Consider the following 15675-nt stretch of genomic DNA (forward strand, 5'->3'; position numbering starts at 1 on the left):
AGTTACCTTGAAAAATAGTTACTTTATTGGTTACTTATTTTTAAAAGTAACTAGGTTAGATTACAAGTTATTTTGTTAATTATTTACTTTAACCAGGTCCGATGATTTTATTTAACAGATGTGTTTATTGTAAGTTTTCAGTTATGTTTAAGGATAATGTTTTTATTGAAAAAATTACATCAAGAGAGTTTTTTAAATTGTTTTTTAAAGTCTAAAAAGCAGGGCTAGGCAACTTTTTTTTTTCCTTGATTACTCAGATGAGGTCTTGGGTTAATCCAAAATTAGTGTTTCGAGACGACCTGACATATTAATTGACAATTTTATTTGAATTCATGTAAATCACTTTGAGTTATATTTTTATGAATGAATAGCGCTGTACACAGATTGCTTAATCGATCAATCCAATTAAGGTACATTACTGCTGCTAGCCTATCTCTTCTCTTCCTGAAAGCTTCTCTATCCATATCGCGCTCTGTTTCTGTGTGCATCTTGATGGGACGCCAGCCAAACTTAGAGCGTCCCAAACGTGTTGCAGGCTTTTCCAAAGTTAAGAGTCACATTCCACGTTATTCGCCACTTGGGGTGATTCATTGTGTAGCGGGGACACATTAAGGGATTCGGAGGTGGAAAAAGAGCAACTCATCTCAATTGCCCTTATAAATCAGTGTCACATTATATATTCAACGCGCACACACCAGGCAGTGTATACTGTTCGTGTCGGTAACTTTATGAATTTTGATTTGGAGCTTGTGGCTCTAAGATTCCTACACGCAGATACACATATGCACCAGTGAAGAAACCGTTTTTTTTCTTACATGCATTCCTGCAGCTTTTCATCTCCCATCTCTCCGTCTTGAAAACTGTGTTTGTGTTTATATGCTTGCAAAGATGCAATGAGAAGGAAACAAGAGAGCAAGAAAGACGCCGCTTGACATTCCAAAGAACAAAAGAAAATGTGTTAAAAGGGGATATCGTAAAAGACTTCAGCTCGGAACAAAGGAAGGGCGATGAGAAATTTCATAGAGGAATTTTGATTTTTAAATGGCTAAAAAAATATATGTCTTGCAAGCCTTTGCCCGTTGACAACAAATAACGATCAAAGCATAATCTCCATAACTGTGTTTGGGTTATTAATGTTGTCACTGCTATGGTACTTTATTTCAACACAGGATTGGGTGTCTTCTGTGTCTTTGAGTATTTAAGCTCTGCTTGCTTATTTACGCTTTGCCAGAATGTCTTGTGACCTCCCGTGTCTCTTCGGCGAGCGTTCTGCCACTGCTGTGTCCAGTCCTGTTTTTTGTTATTACCGTATTTTCTGCACTATAAGGCGCACCTTCACTGAACAGCCCATTTTAAAACTTTGTCCATATATAAGGCGCACCGGATTATAAGGCGCATAGAATAAATAACTCAAACTTGCTCAAACGTTAATGCAATCACAATATAGTAACACTCGAAATAGTGAAAACAATAACAATATATCAATAACTCAACGTTGCTCAAACGTTAATATCACACACACACAACACTTTTGCATATAAATAACATAACCCGCTGTGTCCTGTCTGACAGCTACATCCATGCCCAGGGTCACCTAAGGCCAGATCCGGTCAAGTTTGAGGCAGTGGCTAATCGGCAACAAGCACTGTTCCCACACATTTAGTGTGCAGTTCATCAACATTAATCTCAAATTATACTTTTGATGATGATTTTACCATGAGGCATAAAGCAGGTGTGAGCTCTTGTCATAGTTTAGCATAGCATCCATTAATCATTGAGAGGGTCAGGAAAGCCACAGTTCCCTTTCACACGGCTCCTCTCCGTTATTTAGAAAAGCAAGCTTTGTTAAAATTATGCGGCCTGCCGGGTTGTTATCACATGCCGCTCCCTCTGTGTGCAATTATGCGGAAGAGAAGTCGGAAAAACATGAATCAACACAACCAAAGTGCCTAAATGGACCATTTGGGCGGAGCAGTCCAAATAGATTGAGTCCATTACACGCATGACAACAAGGAAAGAAGAATGAAACAAGGGGGTTGAGCCCAGTATCTCTCCTCAATACAGTTCATCCATTTTCCATGACACTTGTGGTCATAAATCAAAGCTGAGCAGACAGACCACAACAGGAAGAGTACTTGCCATCCCTTCCCAAACGTTCATTCCTTCCCTAAACCTCGATGGTGCCTTCAATAATGAAGGAGAAGGTGCAAGACGACACTTCTCTTGTGGTTTGCCCAGCATTCGGCTTATCAGCATCAACCTCAGATGGATACTAAATACCACAACCTCCTGAAATTTCAATGACATTTCCGACGATTTAAAAAGTCCTTTGGTGGCTAATGGCCGTATTTGATTAAAATCTGCCGTATCATTTTTGCTACAGTTCTGCTGACGCGACCATGAGCCGATGAGAGGCAGAGGCAAGGCATAAAACAAGTTTCACCCAGATCTCAGTTTAAAGGTTATTATAGCAATCCAAGGAAACAAAAAAATGAAATCCTAAAGAAGTAATTCAAATGTTATTTTACACCAAATCTGCATCAGTACTGCACATGATGTGGCAGAAAAAATTGAAGATCGACAATGTTGTGCACTTGCCTTTTTTCCAATAGGCTATATCACATACAAAACCCAGAATATTTATTGTCCTGCTGAAAACTCCTCAAACTGATGTTGATGACCTTATTAATAGAGTGCATATGGCGACTTAGTGTCTGCACAAAAACACTCGTGAAGACCTACATAAAGTTTTTGTAGGGTTTTACTGTGCATTAGGCGCAGAGCATCTGTTTGTGTCTCGGGCTAGCCTCCAAAGACCGTATTTCAGCAACATTAAGAGGAAAGATGAATTTACAAGACAATAACCATACCAACATCATTATTCAGAAGCAGTTTGCAGGGTATAATTAATTACTTGCTATTCGGATAGGCGGATGGATGATGCACGGATCGACGGAGATATATCACCAATGACAATGATTTTGGCGGCTAGCTAGCTAGAAAAGCCAATGTGATGGATGGATGGATGGATGGATGGATGGATGGATGGACGGACGGACGGACGGACGGACGGACGGACGGACGGACGGACGGACGGATGGATGGATGGTCGGATGGTCGGATGGATGAATGGATGGTCGGATGGATGGATGGATGGATGGATGGATGGATGGATGGATGGATGGATGGATGGATGGATGGATGGATGGATGGATGGACGGATGGATGGATGGACAGATGGATGGATGGATGGATGGATGGATGGATGGATGGATGGATGGATGGATGGATGGATGGATGGATGGATGGATGGATGGACGGACGGATGGATGGACGGATGGATGGACGGATGGACGGACGGATGAATGGATGGTCGGATGGATGGATGGATGGATGGATGGATGGATGGATGGATGGATGGATGGATGGATGGATGGATGGATGGATGGTCGGATGGATGGATGGATGGACGGATGGATGGATGGACAGATGGTCGGATGGATGGATGGATGGATGGATGGATGGATGGATGGATGGATGGATGGATGGATGGACGGACGGACGGACGGACGGACGGACGGATGGATGGATGTTTTAAAACATCTGGCCTTTGAGGTACCAATGTTTTTTAGCATTTAGCCGCTGATGAGTGGAGGGGTGCTAAGCTAGCAGAGTAGCAGAGTTCCTGTAAATTTGCAGCCTGGCTGCCTGAGAGCACAGAGAAGTCCCTTCTTCTCACCAGTCGATGAGAACTGAAAAGTGATTTACTAGCTTAGTGCTCGCAGGCCTTTGCCGTCCTGCCAGCCTTTTAGCCGCCCTGCAGCAGTTCTGAAGGAAAATTAAGACCAAGGGAAGAGATTAAAATAACACAGCAGGCTATATATAGTTTGAAAAAAAAGTCTCATTTTGAAGTCATGGTGTTTTCACAGTAGCTACCATTTATTTGGTCTGCTTTTTTCCTATGAAGCAGTGAGATAAATCACATTGTTTTGTGTTATTGTGTTGAATCACACAATTAAAACTCAAATAACAGGGCTTTTTATAAATGATAAAAACACGCTGAGATTCATTTTTCAGTGGCACTGATCTCATTTTTTAATTAAAAAGGAGAAACAATAAAAAGCACAAGTGACACAGATTTCCTGACAAATTACATTGTTGTTCGTTCCATGTTTTATTGGTTTCATTTTGCCGCAGCCTATATGAACACACTAACTCTTATTCCATTAGTTTCGTGCTATTAGCATAATCGTGCTCACTAACCAACAAAAACTAATAAAAAAACACTGCTTCTTTGATGGAGAATTACAACTCATACATCTCCTTCAAGCAAATGTGTTGTTCAACAGCAACACCAACTATTAAGATAAACTCAGTGAATCTCACCACACAAGATCCTTTTAAAAGAGGAAAATTCCCACAACCCGTCAACCAAACAGTAAGGGGCCGTTTACATCTGTTCCCTCATCTCTGCATGTGTGTGTTTTCTCTTATTGCTTGACAGTGACGCAAAGACTAGCTAAGCATCTCATTGAGTGGAAGTAACACTAGCCACTGTGTCGTGTGTGTGTATGGACGTGTGTGTACTGGTGTGAGAGTAAAATATCAATTTCATGCATATTTGCAGGACCAAATTGCATCCCTTGATTGGGGCACAGAGAGGGCGAGGGTGTGCATGAAATGTAATCGTATTTTAGCGACAACACGTGGAGAGCAGCACCGAGGAGGAGAAAAATGAGATTGTAACTTAAAACGTGTGCAGTGAGGGAAATCACTTTTCAATGGATTTGAAGCTGAGGGAAAACCAAAACTTGTGTTGTATTAGGGTCAAAAGAGCTTTTGGGTAACACTGGAAAGAAACATTCAAGTATAATCTGAGAATTTTAAAAATAGATTTAAAATAAGACAAGGAATTGGTGAAATTGTGAAAATAATTGTAATTAAAGAAAAAAAGGGTAGTTTATCACCTTCAAAGATGGATTCTCTAGATGTATTGTATGTTTCACAAGTGCTCGAAATCCGCCCATAGCGAGGTAAAATATTTCATTTCCGGTAAATCATTTTCAGTGTGTCAACATGGGAATGTCACCAGTCAAAACGTAATACTGATAAGAATAAAATATAAACAAAATATACTTACGCTCCTGCAGCTTTAATATATATCACGCCTATAGGGGGAGACAGTGAGTGACATTTGGTCTTTAAGAAGAAAATATATTCCGTTATTTGTCCCACTTCGGGAAATTTCATATTTGTGGGAGGGTCATCAAAATGTCTTAATTAATATTGCAGTTATTTCAACTTGATATTTCTGATCTTTCAAATTAAGAGCATTTCATTTTCTACATACAACTACGTAAAATATAGATATTTTTAAAAAGGAAACATGAAAATGACTTTTTCTCAGGTTGAAATTTGCTTGGTGCACAGTTTGCACACACCAATGCCGTTTCTGTATTATTATTATCATAATTATTATTAGTAATAAGAACTTGCACGAACAATAGTAGCGTCCTGATTACTTGCACTCTTTCTGGAATGTTAAGAGGACAACAAAACTTGCTTCATTTATGCAAATGTTAACTCAAAAATTGATTCCAGGTACCAACATCACCATCATCATCATGTGCCAATGTGACACTGACAGTGTCGAATCGGTATCAGAGAGGTTCTTACCGAGGGCGAAGTAAGGCAGAGCCGTATTGTCGAGATCATCCATGACAGAAATCCGCCCAGGTAGATCCGTCCTGACGAATAATAGGAGCCGCGAGTCCCCTCCTCCTCCACCCGGTCCTCCTCCAGCGGTGCCCCCAACTCCCGCGGAGGCGCCCACTCCATCGCTACCTCCACCGACCGAGCTCCCGGAGGCTCCAACGCCGGTGAAGCTAAACTCGTTTTCCCGTAGCACGGGCAGCGTGGAGACGGTGACGCTCTTGATCTCGCACGGAGTCCCCGCTGCGTGTCCCTCTCCGCCGGGTGTCCCCTCGTCGGTTGCACTTGCGGTGATCGGCGTGAGCTCCAGGAGGAGCAGGCGGAAGAGCAGCAGCAACGGCGCGGTGCTCGCCATTTGGCCCCAGCGCTCCTTGTGTGCGCTTGTGCGGCTTTGAAAGCGCTTGCAGAGTGGCCGTGCACTTATGAGAGGAAGCAATCAGCCAGCTAGAAGCGAGCTTCTGGTCGTCCAGGAGGCGGCAGCACAGGTGAGCTGGAGAGGGGGGGGGATCCGAACCTCCAGCCGCCCCCTTGGCACGTCATCCGGGTTTATAGTTGTCACTCTTCAATCGCTCATTTCTCCACTGAGCTAAATCGTTTTAAAAGTATTTGGCTTTGAATATTACATTTTAAAAAAAAGTCTTCAAAGTGTTTAGGTAACAGCAAACGTGTGCTCCTTTCAATTTCACAAAATATTTACAAACGGAAATACAGTGATCCCTCGCTACTTCGCGTTTCGTTCATCGCGGCTTCACTACATCGCGGATTTTTTTCCCCCCAATTAAAAAAAAACATTTAAAAGTCAAAATAAAACTTCTAAATTGAGGAAACGTGTGTAACCTTTTGGACAATGTAGTATCGCTCCAAATGTTCATTTACATTCCTTTGGAAGTCCGTCACGATCACGAATTGGCATATTTCCGCTAACTCGTTAGCCTGTCCAGTACTTCGCGGATTTCACTTATCGTGGCTGGTTTTTGGAACCAATTATCCGCAATAAACGAGGGATTACTGTATTTAACTTCCAGGTGACATGTTTGAATAACCTACTGTGGAATGCACTCTAAAAACAATTACAAGTCAAATTAGTTTGACCTCTGCTGAACATTTTGAATGCACATTTCATTTTTACACAATTTGCAGTTGTCCAAAACTTACCGCACACTGAGAAATCTATCTTAAACTTTAACAAAACTATTTAAACGTGTAATCCGTTGTTATTTTAGGTTTGTATGGGAGGTGATTTGTATTTCAAATTTTGTGAGAGTTATTGTTGTTTAAATATGACTTAACCATTTCTTACACGACGAATAAAGGTTTGAGCCTGGAAGTAATTATTCCCTCTCTGTTATTTGTTATCATTCAACCAATACTGTTTCGACAGGTCTCCTCGAACTTTTGGGAGATGCAAGTTAAATTAATCCCACTGTTGCAACCTCAGAATGTTTCACCTGAGAGATCCCAGTTGCAATTACAGAATATTCACTCCGCCGAGGAGTAATTCACTTTGGCTGACTGCACCAGTGAATGAGAATGAGGCAATATAAAAGCATCATCATCATCGTCGTCATCATCATCTCTAGGAGCAACACAGTGTGGTTTGCATTTTCAAGGCAATTACAAAGAATATTGGTCATTGGAATGTAATATTTAAAAAATATTTGTCACGGTTTTTTTTTTGCACTGCTTGACATTGCTGTTAGCTGCTCACAACCTTTTGGACATAATTGTTCTCCATCTTTGTTACATCTTTAGTGTGAACACACCAACCACTGAAAATGTGTCAGGAAAAATACATTTCACGGAAAATGTTTTCTTCCGCGTCACTCGATACAGAATAATTCATGCAGTGGCTACTGCCGAGTGGGAAACGTCTAGACTCATATTTCTAGTTGAGTCCTTGTGAAAAGAGTGGAACAGTTGCACAAAGCAGTCACACAAAGTCTCGTGATTAACAGCTGCTAGCTGTCACATTTATACTTAATATTGAACTGTCACGTGTACGAGAATGAACACACTCCATCAAGTCTAAAGATGTTACGATTTGATACAATTGCACCATGGTAGCTTGGTGTGTAGCAATAATAACAACTAACGATTGTTCCAATGCATTCCAATCCTAAAGCAAAAGTCCCTATTATTGTCTTAACCATTTTTTGTTCATATGTTGTGTGGTGTACTTCATGAGATCAACGTAGCACACTACACGAAACAATATCTCCATTGACAGTCATCATTTTCCCCAAAGCTGCTGTCCACCGCAGTACCAAGACTAGCCTGTGAAAGGCGCCATGGTGCCACAGAGCAGCCATATCGCAGAACATACGAAGAAGTAGAGTCATGTATTACGCGGTGAAATAGTAGAACCTAGGCAAATAAATGCGTCTTTATTAGATCACGGCCATAGCACAAGCTTCAGGTCGCTTCCTACTGGCTATCATTTTGTCTCACACCTCAATCATGTGGATCATGCAATGTTGAACTCACACATATTCCACATATATGAAACAGGTTTAACATCCACTACTGTCAGCCCCATCGCTTCCAGAGAAGATCAGGCAGGAAAAGTCACTTTTACACCCCACACCACAGAATAATCGCTCTGGATAATCTCAGAGAATCCCTGAATCAGACATTTTTTAAACTTGGATCACAATGGAGGAAAAATACTTAAATTAACCCTGATTGTACAAAACCCAAGTGCACACACAGACACACGCACATGGGCATAGACACACTACACACTCACTCACACAAAGAGTTTAGAAAAATAGCGCACAGTGACATCTTAATGTCGGAGAAAACAAGCCTGAGGACAACAATGTCACGATGGGCTTAAGGGGGCTCTGATTTGCATAAAGACAAAATCAGTGATGTGACATAAATCGGCTTTGTTAGCCCTTCTGGCTTCACTTGGTGGCTGACGATGAGCTTCTTTTTCTGTCACTGAAGAAATTTGAAATGCAAAATTACCACTGGTGGCTAAACATTTAATTTGTTTTTATTGTTGCTCCTTTCCGGAGGTTTTGGGACTAAAACGGTGTAGTTTTTTCTCATTTGAGGTTAAACTGAACTTTATATTATATATGACGAACAATAAAGAAAGTGTAAAGGAAATAGTTGCAAACGTTGTTCATATTTTAACTGTAAAATGTACACCAACACCAATTTGTGCAACAATAATAGTCTTATTTTTATGAATGAATGAAGGACACAGCCAAGTGCTACGATTTGAATGGTATGATTCATTATACTTTACCACCATTGAGACCATTTTTTTTGCTTTGGCTTATCCAAAGAACCTGAACGAGGCTTTTTAAATGCCTCTGGAAATCTTGTTTTTTTTCTCTCACTTTAACTAACTGTACTTTCGACTCCTAATTGTCCCTCTTCATTGAGGTGAAGCCTGCTGACCCCAGGTTTAAGTGAAAGACAGCAGTTCCCCGTGATTTTGCGTAAAGCATTGTAAATAAAACAAAAAAGTCTGATAGCATTCAATAATGCATCTCGGAGGTGAGAAGGATCAGTACAGAGAAATACAAGGCCAAATAAAGAAATAAAAGGGAAACTGAGTAAAGCTGATATAATGGACTGCTGACTCTCAGCGCCAGAAAGTGCAACTAAAAAAAGAGCACAATAATGAGCAAAATCTAAAAAAAATGAAGAAGCAAAAAAACTCAGAAAGAAAGTATAAATTTTTAGACAATTACGCAGCTCAAGTTTCGGAGTGATTGGATTTTTGGGATTGCTTTGAATTTATTGCATTATAGTTTCAATGTTTGACAAAAAATATGAAATATCATGTGTTATAATTCCTTTAATCTATGTTTTTTTTTAACACTGATTATTTGCTTTTTTAAATGTGCTGATTGGTTGACTGGGTCGTTAAAAGGTTCATTTGATTCATTTCAGAAGTTTTGCTGTTGTTTCAAGAAGCGACAACAGAAATGCCCACAGCTCATCTTAATGTCGCCTTCAGCCAGCAAAGTATGTAGTCAGCGTGTTTGCAGCTATCATCAAAGCTCTAAATCGCCACTCTGACATTTATTTACCTTCCGTGGTATTTAAAACACTTCAGTGATTCACTAATAGAGCAACCAGCTTCAAAGATTAGCCTAAAGGGCAAAAGTTTTGCTGCTGTTTCCGCTTAAAGGTGCTGACGCGGGCTGCAGCCATGGAGATGATGCCACAGTTTGGCTGACAGATTTCATTGAGTCGGGAGCGTTCGTCAATTGCAAAACAGTAACAAGACATCATCACGTGGGATCGATGGGTATCCAACGACCTAAAACTAAAACAAGGGAGCAGAACAAGGAATTTTTATTAGCAGACTGAGAGCTTTTTAAAAAGGTTCTGCGCTTGGTTATTTGAGATTTATGGCTGTGGAAATTGCTTTGATCCAAACGAGACGGTGGCGGCGGCTTTGCAAATGCGTCCAAATTGAATTTGACGGACAAGCTTCACCTGAGACGGAGATGTTAAACTGATTTTCGGAAGTGCAATGACTGAGGGGCATGACCTTTAGTCTCCTTTCAGAGTAAAGGCTTATCCGGTGTTATCATGTGAGAATGTATCTGCTAGATCTTGATGTTAGTCAAATAATACTATTGTTTTAGTAGCTGTTTATGTGTCAGCAGAATTAGATAATAAAAGTTGTAAAACTGTAAAAAACTCCGGTTCATTTATACTGCGCTTTCACAACAGTTGTAGCTTGAACAAACCTCTCATAAAATAAAACAATACACAAACATACAAAATCAAAAAATCTCTATTCCCACATGCGCTTTAATGTTTGAAAAATGCAAACCGATATAAAATAAAAAAATACATTTTAAATGACTACAAGTAAACCTGAATACAACAAAAAACATTGAATCCAAGTCCATTTAATTGATATTAATAATCATGTTAAAATAAATGGTATACATTCAGTTACAGAAATACACCCAAACTACATAATATATATATATATATATATATATATATATATACTCTTGTCTTCTTTTGACATCCTCCATGAAACAGGAAATGGAACTGCCAAACTGATGACAAATAAGTGAATAGTATGCAGTGTTCAGTCCAAAGCAGGTCAGGGTTTTCTGTTTGCCCATTACAGGAGGAAAGACACATGTTTACGAGTGCCGCAGTGGCATCTTCAAGCAGATTTACAGTTCGACCGTGCCACGGACTGTTGCCATCCAAGGCCACACTGCTCATCATTGATAGTGACTCCGAGTGGAACGAGATCTACCTCTGGGTGACCCTGTCCTCCCCCGCCTCGCCCCTTCTGCTCTCCCCATCTTCCGTCATCCTCTTGTCAAGCCAGGTTTAGCGTGTGCATCCTGGCCCGCTGAGCGGCCCATCCGTTAGTCCTGTCCATGACAGAAGGTAGTGCTGGGACAGCAGGGCAAGGTCAGGTGTATGCGGCCTTATTCTCATCACTCAGGCCTTGCTCCTCACCGTTCCGTTCGGAATCCACCCCGTCCTCACCACCACACCTCTTTCCATCTGTCACCATCCAAGGCGGGAGCAATAAATTTCTCACCGTTGAGCGAGTTTTACTACTACTTGTAAGGAAATGGTGATTGGAGCGCTTATTGTACAAGCTCTTTGAAATAGCGTATATAATCAGGTGAATAAAATATTGCAAAGCTATAAAAAATGTATGAATGGATTGTACATGCGCAAACATGGAAATCAATCAATTTCCATGACCAGTTTCTTCTGTACCAAAGCATCACAGCTACCCATTTTTAATAAAACTTGCTTCCTCAAATGTATCCATATTATTCGTTATCTTCGAAAAAATTAAACAAAAAGAAAAAAAATGGCCAGTCTTGCAATCTTTAGGTGACATTAAGTCATGAGAATGAATAAAATCAACAGACCAATAGTGAGGACGGACCAATAATAGAATATGATTTGGACATTGATGATTTATGAAAGCAATCAATCTGTCCGTCTGTCCGTCTGCCTGCCCGCCCGTCTGTACATCATCCATCCATCCATCCATCCATCCATCCATCCATCCATCCATCCATCCATCCATCCATCCATCCATCCATCCATCCATCCATCCATCCATCCATCCATCCATCCATCCGAGTTTAATTATTACTCGCAAGTCACTCTGATTGTGATCTATAGGAGGGATTCATAAAATTAAAAAAGACAAAAAAAAGTCTGAAACGAGTCATTACAATTGTGACACACATTATTGGAAAAGCTACTGTACCACTTTCTTCCGGTCATGGTGCTCGCCCATCAACCATCCCCCTTTATCGACCCCCCACTGCCGCTACTTCATCAGTACAACCGGCGCCCTAATTTGACGCTTCCGATGACACCGTCCTCCCACACGCTGACCGCTGTAGAACGAAGGCCAACTAATTACATGGACAAAGAGTGCAATTAAAGCAATTGATAATGCTGCAACTTAATAAGTTGCCTGCACATTTATTTTCCTGTCGTAGCATCAGATAAACACGATCAGATTATTGTGAAAATGTATTAAGAAAGGTGACTTCATTAAGTTTATTGGATTTTATTAAATCACTTTAGCTCACAAGAGCTCAGCTTTATATACAAGGTTTTTGCAGTGGTGGAAGTAGCGAACAAATACTTTGTTAAAGGAAAGTTTTCAGGTATTTGTAGGACCTACTTTACTTAGCTTTTTTTTTTCTGATGACTTCCTACATTTACATTCTATATCAGATAATTGTACTTTCTAGTTCTACTCCGTACTGTCAAAATATGCTCATGTTTTCCAGAATCCGCAGAGAGCAGATCTTGGTGCAAATAAATTATTGAAAAACAAAATAGCAGCAACATGGAGGACCAAAAAGCAGGGAGCAATAACCACAATGATGACTAATTCAGAAAAGTAAGATATTTCCCATCTATGACGTCATTTAGTAAGTAAATGTTTGGATATTGTCGGCTATAAGAATTGTTCTTGGCGAATGCAATGCTTGGTGTTAGCCAAAATAAAACGGCAGCTTCCGACATTCAAATATTCTCCATTGAATCTGAAAAATACATAATAGGTAAGATGTACTTTGTAAGTTGGTTTAACTTATGCGTGACCTCTTGTCAGCTCATCCTTGATCGTCATTTTGTGTGCAGATATTTTCTTTTTATAATGACAATATGTCTGCCCTTCCCAAAGCCCGAGCCTGGAGACCCTGGACCCTCGTTGCTTTAGTATATGCTCCAGTAAACATTGTTCAAATGAATGGCTCGTTATCAGTCACATGCAGGCCAAGCATTTTCATTTGAATCATGTGAGTCATAAGGGGCCGCTGGACACACAACACAGATGCTTTTTAATTTAATCTATCTACGAGCAGTTGCAGTAATTATACCCTCTCCCAAAAAAAAGTAGTAACATTCAAATATATGATATTATAATTATAACTAATTGAAGTCATTTCAAGTATTTTGCATCTTTTATCAGTTCATTTAATATAAAAAATAAATATATTTCTAAATACCTGATGAAAAAATTCAGAACATCCCGCTCTGTTGATTTGTTGTGGTCATTTATAATTCCAACATGAGTCTCTGAATCACTGCATGAGAGTTTGTTTGTGCCATGTCTGCATCTAAGAGGCCGAACAAAATTGTGAGTGGATTTTATTTGTATTTTTAGCGTGGTGAATCATTGCATGAATTCCCCTTGATGTATATTTTCCCTTGGGTATGAGTAATCTTTTTATCATCTTATACCTGCACGCGACTGCAGTGGATGAGAGGCTTGAGGTGGAAGGGGGGGGGGGGGCGTTCCACCTCATTGATTGGTCTCAGTGACATCCCCCCGTAGTATTAGAAAATCTACCTCCAGGTGACCCCATCCCCTACTCGTATTTCCCCTCCATCATTCGGCTGTGATCTGCTGGGTCAGCTGTCACCCGCTGACAGCCTCAGCAAAGCAAAGCAATATTCTGCTTGGCTACGTTCAGCCCGACTGCACAAGCCCTCTTCAAAAGCAGACAAGAGGGTTGCTTTCCAAAATGAGACTCAGACATCACCTCTTTTGGCCATGTTGGAGCAGCTTTTTAACTCTATTCTTTTAAGCCACCAACAGGGGGCAACGTTGTTCTGCAGTTAAAATCATCACTGCAGGCAGACTCCAGTGGAGCATGTTTACAGACAAGAAGGTTGTTGAACAAAAGAAAAAAAAATACAGCAAAACAGGAGGAGATAAGTCTATGGTTGGAGCCAAATGACTTGAGGCAGTTTCATTTGAGCTTGCCAAATTGGATATTACATTAAAAATGTTCAATCATTATAATAATAACAAAGAGGTGGTCTTAAATGTCAGAGCAAATGTAGCGAACACAGGCGTTGAGGGCCAGATACACTCACAAGTGTAGGATGCTCTTTTACTGTGTCTTTTTTTTTTTTTTTTACTGACATGTACCCAATAAGTTCACCGGAGCCTAGCAACGTGTTTTATTTTTATAGATGCATGTATGGAAGTAGACCAACATTAACCCTTAGAGTACTGCATTATGAAAAATTGGCTTGTTCAGACATTTTCATTATGATGTCACAAGTATGACAGAAACCGAGATGTCTCTGATAGCAACACTACCAAACAAGCTCTTGCAAAAGGGATGCGGAATAGCCTCCGTACACACAATGCAAGGAAAAGAAGGTTTTTCTAAGATTTCCATTTTCTCCAGGTGAAATTCTCAAGGCAGACAGGTAGTCAGGCGGAATAAAAACGTTCTGCTAACTTTTTTTTTTTCTGTTCCTAAAGAAAAATTGTTGTCTTGGGAAACTGGGTAAATACATAACATTTAAAAAAAACAAAAGCTCAAAACAAATTAAATACAGGGTAAATGAACTGGATGATTATTTAGTATTCTCTGTTGTAGATTCAGTGTTTATGTACCGTGTCATTCAAAAAGCTGATAAATTGCTTCCAACGGAGGCAGAAACCCGGCTGTAATTTACATTTCAAAGATGAATTGATTGATAAGTTGAAAGACTTGCTAATTAATTGACTTTTCTCTTGCTTGGATTAATGGAACAGACATGGTCTTTTGACAGTGAAATGACAGCACGCTGTTGAGCTGGCATTACTGAGAAGCCTAGTTTTTTTTTTTTTTTTTTGCTAAATTACTCAAAGACAACCGTACCAAACATTTCACACAGAAAATGCCGTCCCGCTGATGGTGTTATAGTTCCTAGCCGATCCATTTCAAGAGGGCTACTACTAAAGTATTGATCTTGATATTGAATTGTGACAAAAATGTGGCCTTAAAGTGTTAGTGTGCCATATCAAACCAATGAATTAAAACATTTTTTGCCATTGCCTTATGGGTTAGACATGATTGCAGATAACCCCACACTCATTTTCATTTGCAAACGATATTTATTTGCAATTATCAACGAGGCAGGGGACGGAATGAATAAAAGCCCTCATACAGCCGTGACAATAGCTCGTACATGGCAGGAATAGCTAACAAAGCGTCGAGAGAAAGGTTCAGAGGGGAGTGACTTGCTTGCACAATTTTTTTGTAAAGACGCTGAAAGGAACGCTGGACCATTGCATGTTCATTCCCCCTGATGGAAGACACAGATGCAACCAGTTATTTTTTTATTTATCTATCTGTGTAAGAAACCAAGGTTGTTTTGGACTATCTGAAGAATAGCAAGGGCTAATTTACATACGAATGGTCCCTCAGAGAGCTGACAAAACAAGATGATTTTCTTCTTTCAAAGCCACTAAAACGTGTGAATATAATACATTGTCATATGTCACGAGAATGACACATTTCAACTGTCTGTTGGGTGAGGGTCACTGATATATATATATATATATAGTTACACTTTTTTAACAATAAAAAAGGAAATTGAAATTATTTCATGAATAAGTACCTCAATGTGTGTTACTATTTTCGGGGTATTTCAATTACTAGCCATAAATACTATATATGCATTTCATTAGTCATAAAC

General features: G+C 40.0%; 1 protein-coding gene across 2 annotated transcripts in view; it reads right to left on the reverse strand.

The window, feature by feature from the left end:
- LOC119131936 (astrotactin-2-like) overlaps positions 1–6199 on the reverse strand; it is a 165866-nt gene extending 159667 nt beyond the window's left edge. For both annotated transcript variants that reach the window (XM_037266800.1, XM_037266799.1), the window contains exon 1: positions 5677–6199. In XM_037266800.1, the coding sequence (XP_037122695.1) occupies positions 5677–6067 (391 nt within the window). In that variant the 5' untranslated portion in view covers positions 6068–6199. The remainder of the gene's footprint in view (positions 1–5676) is intronic.
- Positions 6200–15675: the final 9476 nt, after the last annotated feature.

This window comes from Syngnathus acus, chromosome 12 (assembly GCF_901709675.1).
Source record: "Syngnathus acus chromosome 12, fSynAcu1.2, whole genome shotgun sequence".
Classification (NCBI taxonomy): domain Eukaryota; kingdom Metazoa; phylum Chordata; class Actinopteri; order Syngnathiformes; family Syngnathidae; genus Syngnathus; species Syngnathus acus.